This window comes from Drosophila kikkawai, chromosome 2L, assembly GCF_030179895.1.
Source record: "Drosophila kikkawai strain 14028-0561.14 chromosome 2L, DkikHiC1v2, whole genome shotgun sequence".
NCBI classification, from domain to species: Eukaryota; Metazoa; Arthropoda; class Insecta; order Diptera; family Drosophilidae; genus Drosophila; species Drosophila kikkawai.
Genome location: NC_091728.1, coordinates 18,425,809 through 18,436,238, shown reverse-complemented (window position 1 = coordinate 18,436,238; position 10,430 = coordinate 18,425,809). Strand labels below are relative to the sequence as shown.

At 43.0% G+C, this 10,430-nt stretch overlaps 4 protein-coding genes across 5 annotated transcripts; 2 read left to right on the top strand and 2 right to left on the bottom strand.

Moving 5' to 3' along the window:
* Positions 1–352: 352 nt before the first annotated feature.
* LOC108077343 (casein kinase I) lies at positions 353–1,333 on the bottom strand. Its single transcript, XM_017170631.3, has one exon. The coding sequence runs from the start codon at positions 1,331–1,333 to the stop codon at positions 353–355; it is 981 nt and encodes a 326-aa protein (XP_017026120.1).
* A 447-nt stretch (positions 1,334–1,780) lies between these two features.
* On the bottom strand, positions 1,781–5,756 carry LOC121502447 (uncharacterized). 2 transcript variants are annotated; one of them, XR_011444398.1, is made up of 4 exons: positions 5,478–5,756; positions 2,053–5,417; positions 1,956–2,001; positions 1,781–1,899 (listed from the first exon to the last, which is right to left on the bottom strand). XR_011444398.1 is itself a non-coding variant. In XM_041776066.2 (3 exons), exons 1-2 carry the CDS (start codon positions 5,650–5,652, stop codon positions 2,059–2,061), a joined length of 3,534 nt encoding a protein of 1,177 aa, XP_041632000.2. In that variant the 5' UTR covers positions 5,653–5,756; the 3' UTR covers positions 1,781–2,001; positions 2,053–2,058. The 2 variants fall into 2 exon arrangements, 1 of the variants encoding a protein (XP_041632000.2); XM_041776066.2 differs by having other exon boundaries at positions 1,781–2,001.
* Positions 5,757–6,865: 1,109 nt separating this feature from the next.
* Positions 6,866–8,148, top strand: Or23a (Odorant receptor 23a). The gene is made up of 2 exons (XM_017170613.3): positions 6,866–7,673; positions 7,725–8,148. Exons 1-2 carry the CDS (start codon positions 6,955–6,957, stop codon positions 8,146–8,148), a joined length of 1,143 nt encoding a protein of 380 aa, XP_017026102.1. The 5' UTR covers positions 6,866–6,954.
* A 16-nt stretch (positions 8,149–8,164) lies between these two features.
* LOC108077355 (Proteasome beta4 subunit-related 2) lies at positions 8,165–8,995 on the top strand. The gene is made up of 2 exons (XM_017170647.3): positions 8,165–8,362; positions 8,421–8,995. The coding sequence occupies exons 1-2, from the start codon at positions 8,266–8,268 to the stop codon at positions 8,969–8,971; spliced, it is 648 nt and encodes a 215-aa protein (XP_017026136.1). The 5' UTR covers positions 8,165–8,265; the 3' UTR covers positions 8,972–8,995.
* Positions 8,996–10,430: the final 1,435 nt, after the last annotated feature.

The window sequence follows — 10,430 nt, the reverse complement described above, 5'->3', positions numbered from 1 at the left end:
TGTCTGTTCGGTGTCAGTTTAATTGCAAACGTAAATTGGATGCTGTCATTTGCTACGTTTTCATTTGCTCGAAAGTTTCCCAGGCCCGTTTGCTACTGCTGCTGCTCCCTGAATTCATTCAGCACCCCTGGCAATTTCCATTGACTTTTGCTGCCATCCGTTCTGACGGACATTTCTGGCAGCTGTTCCGACTGCCTCAACTGCAGCAACTGCAACTGAAATCTGGCCAGAGAATGCAAGCGTTGCACAAATCCAAATCCCAGTTTTGTTAATTGGACTCATTTTGGTTGCTGGCAGCTTGTGTATTTTAAATTGACATTTCTGACATTTCTCTGGAAAAGTGAAGACTCATTTATTGGACAGGAGCAGCGGCGTTTTCCTCCTCGAGTTCCGGCTTGGACCTCAACTTGTCCTGCTCTAGAGGCGAAGTCCAGTCGAAGATGTTGTCGTAGGTGTACTTGAAGCGTTTCATCAAATCGAGAAATGATTGCCGCATTAGCGAATACAGCGGCTCCTCCTCGAAGCCCAGGGTGCGGCAGTAGCTCATGTAGGCTGCAAATTCGTCGGGATAGCCCCGACATAGGTCCTCCAAGCGAGTGGACTGCTTAGTCTCGGCAATCTTCTCGTTGCGCTGCCTTACGCACCCGAAATTGATGCCCTGCCAGGGTAGGTTGCCCCTGAGCAGGTAGAGCATCAGATAGCCCAGGGATTCCATGTCATCGCGGCGTGACTGCTGGCTGCCGCACATCGCATTGATAGAGGCGTAGCGGGCAGTGCCCACCAAATGAGTGCCGGACTTCGGCGGGATGTGGCTGTCCGTCTTCTCGTCCCAGTACTCCTTGGCCAGCCCGAAGTCGATAAGGAACAGCTGATTTCTGAAGGCGCCCCTGCCCATTAGGAAGTTGTTCGGCTTGATGTCACGGTGCACGATGTTGTGCGAGTGCACATGCTGTAGGCGCTCGATCATTTGGTCCGCCAGCGTGGCCACAGTCTTTACCGAGAAGCGGCCGCCACAGTAATCGAACAAATCGTTCAGCGACGGGCCCAGGAGCTGCATCACCAGCACGTTTACGTTCGTCTCGCTGAAGCAGCTATAGACCTGCGGAATGCCTACGCCATGTAGCACGGTTTTGTACAACCTGTACTCGTTGAGAAGTTGCGGCTGAAAGCCATTTGCGATTTCCAGCTTGATGGCCACGGGTTCACCAGTTTCCCTGCACTGCGCCCTGTAAATGTCGCCAAATGAACCGCTGCCGACCTTGGCGTAGATCCTGTACTTCCTGGCCAAGAACGACTGGCTCCTAAATATGTACTCCTCCACGTGGTCACACATAGTGCTTCAAATACTTAACTTTAAACTGTAAACTTTAAACTTAAAAACCTAAATCTTAAAACTCAAAACTTTTGGCGGCCCTCAAAAGCGTGGCGTCTGTTATCGATAAATTTCGGTTCGATTGTAGCATGAAGAAATCGAGCTTGATGTGCAAATATACCAAACAGAATACCCATAATAAAAATAACTATAATAAAAGCGGACATAAAACATAACCATTGGAGATTCGTCTTGACAAACAAAATCTTTTTATACATTAAAATTTGTATTTTTAAATGTTAAAATTCTGTTGCAAATTAATAATTATAATAATTATAAGTCGCCAGTACAGAAAGAATAAAATTAAGGTATTCTCACTTACCCCAGAGAAGCTCTTCTAGCTAGAATGCTGTGTTTCCTAAATTATAAATATTTAATATTTAACAATGTTCTAGAATGTAAATGCCGTTTTATATTAATACCAAAATAGTTTCTACTGGTTTATTTAATATGTGGTTTTGGCTTTACAATAATTTTTCACATTACCGTAAATGTAAAATATGGCATTTATATGTAGGCCTAGGGTCCTGGAAGGACGTAAAATTAAATCCAAGAAAATGTATTCTACACATGGGCAACTCACTGTAACTATGCTGAAGACTGTCTCCAAGACACGGTCCAATTGGAAGCTATAAAAAAATAAGTTTGATTAACTCCACATTTTAATTTGAATTAATTACCATATCTCAAAAATGAGCCGGTGGGTTAGAGCAAGCTGTCCAGCAGTATACAGAATTAGGCATACAGAATCGATTGCTATTCATATTGGGAGATGGCTGGCATGCATGGTTTTCTGGCATGCAGGGAAAGAACATAATGTGCGGAGTGGGATGCTGACAAGGACACTGCGGCTCGATATTGTGTTCCGTCATAAAGGACTCCAGCAGTTCCTGCTTTAGTTCTTCCACAACACTCTTGTTGCCATTAGTCTCTTCGGTCCAATCCAATATCAAGCCTCCTGTAGAGGAGTATGGTTCTGAGGAATAGTAGCATGGCGGGGGTGATGTAGAATTTGGGTCATATGTAGAATTTGGCAAGCAAGCTAGTTGCATGTCCATCTCACTACAGTTTGAATTTTGTGATACATTTCTGGAGTCAGAGCATTGATTTGAGGCTTTGGGTGCGCAATACGATCTAGTACGTTTTGGTTGATAACCTTTGGGATTTTCTCTCGGCCAACTGCAAGATCTTGGTCTCAATTTGCCGATGCTCCGTTGGCATTTGTTGCTCTTGTCATTATTTTGAATTTCTCTTTTTGCTATGCAACATGGACTTTTTACACCAATATTGGTTCTTTTCATAGAACAACAACAACTTTTATCTCTGATTGTATTGTTTTGTCTAGAACAGCAAGAAGTTTTATCACTGTACATTGACCAGCTTCCAGAACTTATCCCAGAAAGACCGCTGCTAGAGCTAGTCGTTTTCAAGCAAACCCTTTTGTTGAACATATTTTCTAGGCAGTTATTTCCTCTGAGGTTAGATCTCTTATGTAATTCGCAGTGGACCACAGTCGGTGGCCTCGAGCTCATTTCAATAGTATTTGGCAAGCAAAGAAAGGGTCTCGCGGGTCTGCATCTGTTGCTCTCAATTTTATCCGGAGACCAGGTGTGGTTGCATCCTTGATTGGGGCTTGGTTTTTGGGAACAGCAGGACTGCCGGGTTAAGCTCCATTTGGCACGGATACGACAGCGGGGGCAAGTACATCCTGCCTCGGAGGATATATTATGACTCACATTTGGAGCCCTGGAACACACCTCAATGCCTTGCCTATTGATTCGAGTTGTCCTGGAAAATATAATTCCTCGAGATTTTGCATTTCGAAAATCGTTTGACGTTGGAGAACGTCTGGCTGGAGAAAACCTTACATTTTTATAGTGGTTTTCCGTCCAGCCAGAGGATAAAGTGCAACCACTAGCTTGTCTAGATATTGAAAGACTGCTCGATTCTGATCCGACACCGATCCAGTCCTTATTAGCCCCATAGCTGGATGCTATGATCCTGGGGTCCCTTTCCAAACTGACATCAGTTCCCCGAATGGCGAGACAGACATTTATATTACTCTCCTTGTAGGGATCAGATTTCTTACCATAATTGTCTAGACTACAATTTCCGCTGGATATACGATCGAATAACTTTAGATCGCACTGATCACACGTTGGGCAGTGCATTGTGCCCTGAAGAGTATACGCGGATAACTCCTGATGGTTTTGGTTAATATTTCTGACCATTCCCCTAAAAACTGTCGGATAGTGACTGCCTGTTCCTGTATTGCTAGGACATCTTAGGTGTTTAATACCCAGAGATGGTATAGCCGAAAAGCTTTCCTTTTTCTCAATAACGGGGATCTCAACATGCGCTTTTTCATTATCTCGGTTATCTTGGGGTTGATTCTTAATTGGTTTCAGCTTGTCTTTGAAGATATTCGATCGTTTATGGGTTGCGTTTGAATTTTTAAGAAATCCCGATATTTTTTGCCTTACTGTTTTGCGCTGACGACTCCTTACGTCGTATAGAGACAGGCGTGGTTTAAAAGATTTCTGTAATGGCTCTCTTTCAAGTTTGTCAGCAGAGTTTGAATGTAGAGCAGCAGTGTCGCAGCCCGAATCCCATCGTTTTGAAGAATATGAATCGTTGGGAGCGCACGACTTCATTAGCTCCTGCTTTTTATACGGTATATCAATTCCAAAGAGTGTTGGACTGTCACTTAATTTGTTTTTATCACGAGAGGGTTTTAAATTACGTATTCGCTCGTGGCGATCATACCTTTTCGACGATGAAGAATTACCTAGGTTTTCGGAAGCTTCTCCTAGAGACTTTCTCTGGCGCCTGGGTATTTCATCATCGATGATGGGAGCTACTTCTTTTGTAATATATTTTTTGTTAGGTTGTGGGATTTCCTCTATATTAAAAATAAATTTGATTTTCTCTGCAGTTCTTCGAGGCACCGTTACATTATCCCTAGGATTATTCTCCTGCTTTTCATAATGTCCTGACTCTTCTTTAGCCCTTTTAAAAGGATTACAAAACGCTGGATCTTTCTGTGGAGGGGAATGTCGCATATTTCGATTTCTTTGAAAACTTCGTGGTTCTTGGTTCGACAAACCAGTATTTTTTATCCAATCGGTCTCAGTTTCACAATTCCTGGATGTGTCGATTGGGTAGTTTTTCTCCTTGAATGTTTTAAACAGAGTTTCACAACTTTTTCGTACCTTGGCTTTTGGTTTGAGAGCAGGTAGCGGCGGCCTAAGCCTCTTCACACCATAATCACAATCAAAATTTTTTGATGACGAATATTTAGCTTTAGTGTCACGTTCATGCAGAGGTTTTGAATTTTCAAAGGGGTCTTCGCAATCACAATCCTTCGAATCGAAAGTGTTTTCATTTTTAAAGTCCCTACGATCATCATAATCTAAAGCATAATCGGGTGACAGAGACCCCGAGGTTTGTCTGTGCTTCCGTCTTGGCCTAAACATGCTGAGTTGGGATGGAGATTGCCTACCATCTGTGTTGAAATCAGGGCAGGATTGTTCTTCTGTGCAACAAGGACTGCAGTTTCTATTAGACGGTGGTTCGTAAAATTCTCGATTAGACGCATATTTTGGCCGTGAGTTAGAGTAGTAATCATGTGGATTTTCACATGAGGAATCGGTGTCGGATTCGGTATCATAGCAATCTCTTAAATCTCGCGCTTTTTTACGATATGTGACTTCCATGGAGAATTGATTGGGCAGTTGATATTCTTCATTCTGACACAGTTTATGCGCACTCTTGTTGTAGCCTTCGTCATATCCATTATTAGTTTCATAATCTAAGGGGACAAAATGATGAGTAGAGTCCCGAGTGGGTAAGTGGGAAATCGAGGCTATATCGGCAAGTTTCCTCCTTGGCTTAGCCGACTGCAAGTGCCTGCAACTTCTTCGGCCATGAAGAGGCCGTCGGTAACCGAAATCATCCCGACTCTGGGCATAGAATTTATTAGGCTCGTCAGATGGCAATGCACACTGTTTAATTGGATTGCTCAATCCTCCGCCGGGATTTCGCACTGGAAATGTGTTTGAATTCGAGTCAGTGGACGCATTGCAAATCCAGTTAATCAACTCACGCTCTCCATTACGCTCCTCGGCCCTTGGTGCAGTAATCTCGTTTCGATGGTCACAGCGCACTCCCTCCGATATATCGACATTAAAAAACATTAATGTCCGCCGCCATTCGTGCTCAAGTGCGGTGGTGCTGCTCTCAAATCGGATTACGCTCCGGCTGGTTAGAGTAAATGACATTTTCACCAGCTCTGGGACTCATGCTCCCTCAGTCAACGTCAATTTAACTAGGAATTTAATACATACTGATTGTTTGCTTGTTGTCAGTTGGTTGATATTTTTTTCAAATATGTGTAGTTAAATCAATTATCACCTCGGATTAAATAATGTTTTTGAATCTGCACAGATGCAAACCCGCTCGTTCGTAAATGTTTTAGTTTGAGTTGATAAATAACGAACCGATTGTAAATCCCAATTCGCTGTTAGCAGATCTCGCCTTTAATTGCAGGATAATCGCCTGGAATTGCAAACATAAAGGATGTGCCAACAACGCGGCGAACGAGAACGGAAATGGAAATCAGAATGAGAATGGAATGGTCGTCATTACTTCAAGGGCGCTAGAAAATATGTTTTTAATTGCGGAAATATTTCCATTTCACAAATAGATGTGATAATTATTCAGAATGGTGCGAATTTTCATCACATTAAAATTGCAGACAATGGGGGATAGTAAAATGCAGCTAGCGGATAATGAAAATCGTGTTCAAGTGCGGAAATGCTGAAAATTATTTCAATGAAACACAACTAAGTGCTTTTTAAGTGCCCCCAACGGTGGCACAAACCAAACGGAAATGGACGCAGACGAGCTGGGCTGCCTGGGTGGGTGGTTGGTTGGCTGAAGCAGACGGGAACAGACCACGGGACCTTCAGGCCCAACACCATATTGAATTGCCGTGTGAAACGGCAAATGGTTGGTGTCATATTATCAATAAATATGCATATTAAACTTCTAATTGATGTCGAATCTTAAGCGTTCACCCTGAAAAGTCTTTAAAACCAATTTGATGTGCCCTTAAAAGAAAATATGAAGCCACAAAGCTAGACCACAGAAGTCGGCAGACCCTGAAATGTCCACCAGCTGTTTTAATTTAACTTGAATTAATAGCCAAGGCACGTGTTTGTTTTAATAATATCGCAACCAAATCATTGAAAACCCCTAAGACAAATGGAAATAATTAAATATATTATGAAATAAATTTCCAATTCTAGTATTCTAACTTTGTATTCTTAGAGAAATGCATTTAAATTAAAACATACCTATAAATATTTTCTATATATTTCTATTTTTTAAAGTTTAGCCCTCTGAGTGCTACCTGTAGCTTACAGTAAGGAGTAAAATTGAATTTGACCTTCCACCGCCTTAATAATTTAATTTGTCTTTTAATAGCTTGCGGATAATTGTGCAAATTGCTCGGAAAGGTTCTATATAAAGGCCTCCCTCCTGTTAGGCGGCATTTAGTTAAAAGGAAATTGGCAAAAAATATGTTATCGGTTAACGAGAAGTTCAGAATCGACTACTACCGTCTCCAGGTCGGCGCCTGGCGTATTCTTGGAGCCCTTGATCTGAGCAATGGAAACTACCTTGGTTGGGCGATGTTTCTCAACTTTTTCGTCTCGATGCTGGTGCCGCTGCTGCTGCTGTCGCTGTTCAGTTTCGAAACACCATTAGAGAACATCACCAATTTTAGCCTGACGATCACCTCTCTGTCCACTATCCTGAAGTTCGGCATGTATGTCCTTAAGCTGTTCAAGCTGACTGAGATGCGGCAGGTAATCGCTCAGCTGGATAGCCGTGTTAGTGGGGAGGAGCAGGTTCGCTACCACCGACAGATGGCGAAGCATTTGCAACGCCTTTCGAGAATATTCTTGGTAACCTACTTGACGGTGATGGTTAACACAGCGGGTTCTTTCCTGTTCCGGAGCGAACGGAGCTTGCCATTTCCTTTGTGGTTCCCCTTCGACTGGAGGCATTCGACGGTGGCCTATGTGGCAGTAGTGCTCTTCCAGGAGGTGGGCATTTTCTGCCAAATCTTGCAGAACTTTGTGGACGACTCGTTTCCTCCTCTGGCGCTGTATCTCATTGCCGAACAGTGCCATCTGCTGATCATGCGCATCTCCTGCATTGGCTATGGACCGGCAACGCAAAGGGCCAATGAGAAGGAACTTGTGGACTGCATCAATGACCAGAATGATCTCTATAGGTAACCATTAATAAATATTCTGTACTTTATTTATAATAATTGAAAATCCAGCTTGCTGGAGCTCACCCGCAGCCTCATATCCGGGCCCATGATGATCCAATTCATTGTAATAGCCGTCAACATTGCCTTGACCATGTTCGGGTTGGTCTCATATGTGGACACAGTGCAGGACCGCGTGTACTATGTTACTTTCCTGTGGGGCATCACCTTGCAGACGTATCCACTATGCTACTATGGCACTATGGTGGCGGATAGCTTCGCGAGCCTCCACTATGCAGTATTTTGCAGCAACTGGACTGTCCAGAGCAGCAGTTACCGCAGCAACATGCTGATCATGGCGGAGCGCACCAAGCGGCGACAGCAGCTACTAGCCGGTGCAATCTTTCCCATCCACATAAGCACCTTTGCGGTCATCTGCAAGGGAGCCTACTCGTTCTTTACCATTATGCACGACAGGGTCGACAACGAGAAGTGATCTATTAGCAGGGATAAATCACTCAAAAATTTGATAATTTAAGCAGCAAACAAACTACACTGTAGGAATAAATATATCATTACTCACCGACAATATTAAATTTAACGTTACCCAAATATGGCGATGGAGACCATTTTGGGGATCAAAGGACCGGACTTTGTCATGCTCGCTTCGGATACAATGCAGGCCAAGTCGTTAATCTTTATGAAGGACGGTAGGTTTTTAAATATATTAAACAACAACAACTGAACTATGTATTCATATTCCATTAGATCAGTCAAAAGTCCACCGCCTTTCCGACTTCAACATGATGGCCGCAGTGGGCGATGGCGGCGATACTCTTCAGTTTACGGACTACATCTCTAAGAACCTGCATCTGTACAAGATTGCCAACGGTTATCACCTAAGTGCCCGGGCTGCCGCCCATTTTACCCGCCGACATCTGGCGGACTACATTAGAACCAACACGAGATACCAGGTGGCCATGCTGCTGGCCGGCTTTGATGCCATCGAAGGTCCGGACCTGCACTACATCGACTCCTTTGGGGCAGCGCAGTCCATCAACCATGCGGGTCACGGCTGGGGCAGCATGTTTTGCGGCAGTATCCTACAGAGATTCTGGCACGCTAACCTCACCCAGCCAGAGGCCTTCTGTATCTTGAAAAAGTGCGTGGTGGAGATCCAGAAACGGCTGATCATCAACCAGCGAAACTTCGAGGTCTTTGTGGTGGACAGCAAGGGAATGCGCAAGATGGAGGCCATCAATCCGGGATCGCTGAGCAACGAGGCGCTCAATCTGAGTTGGGAGTGCACCAAAAATTAAAAAGTATACCTTAATGCCCGATAATTGTGCTCTCGGTATTGGGCAACTTTTTCTGCGTTGCAACTTGAACAATTCCTCAGGGATTAGTTGACGTGACCGGCTAGGATTTGAGTGAGCGGTTGGGGGGGATGGGGGTGCTGTTGTGGCTGCTACATGCCATGGCTGACTGCCTCCGTGTATTAGCATATGTGGCCTGCTCTCGTTCTCCATGTGAGCCATCTGTCGGAATATGTGTGTTTGCACAGCAGCGGCGCAGGGGGACACTGGAAGAAAGTTCCACAATTTACAGAAGGAAATTTAAATGTATATTTGAAAATATGTACAATTAAATGCAGTATAGATAATGTTTAAAAAAATTAAAGAATTTTATGTTTCAAACTGAAACTCATCTTAATTTTTATAATTTTGTAATGTTCTCTCAGTGCATTTTTAACATATATGCACTCCGATGGCTACTGCTACATGAAACGTCAACTGCTGCAAACCGGAAGCAGAAAAGCCAACATGTCTCTATTTCCCATTTGAACAACATTGGTCCGTCAGGATGTCGTTGGCTGGGTGGTGGTGAGTCCTTGGCAAAACTCATAAAAATGAGCACGGATTGATGCAGAAATGGACTGGCATTGTTCCGAGGTCTGAGTCGAGGGCTTTCCTAGCTGTCCTGCGTTGGAAAGTCTGCATTCCGTGCACTTCTGCCGTCAGCGGGATTTGTTTGCTGCCATCCGTGGCAGCTTCCATTGCTAATTGGCCGCACATGACAAAGTATCGCCAATTGAGCTGCTCTGCCCCTTGCAGTGATCGGAACCGTGAAATATCAACAAAGGAAAAATTAGCTGTATGGCAGCGGCTACCTGATGGTATTAGGTCGGAGAACTATACAAATGTAGAAGCTGTCTTTAAAGGTATTCAATCGAAGTAATTTTAAATAAATTATAGACGAATTACATCTTACTTAACTTATAATATTTGTATTTCTAATTATAATATAATAATTAGTAAAATGTAATATTTTTTATTAATAATTGGTCTTGAAATGTTCATTTTGTAGACATAGTTTTTCACCACTTAGTATTTTTAATGCTATTATATTTCGGTGTGCAAAAGGTAGAAAAATATTGAAAAAGCTTCTCATACCTTACACATTTGTTCGTACATTTAATAATGCAAATGAAAATATTTGCTTTTATTGGGCATTTTATAGGCCGCTCACGTAAAGTACATGTTATTAGAAATTAATTGGCAATTTAATCAAATTCTGTTGCGATTTCGCTTGACTGTAACTGGATAGACATTGATTAACATTTAATTGATTTATGCAAAAACTAATGAAATATTAAATTCAAGAAAAAAAAAGAATAAAGAAGGAACAACAGTTTTAAAAATTGTTCAGTTTTTCAGTCGCCCTGAGAAGTTTCCCCCAAAGTCGGAGGAAAAACTTTTGACATGCGAGCGTCTCAAA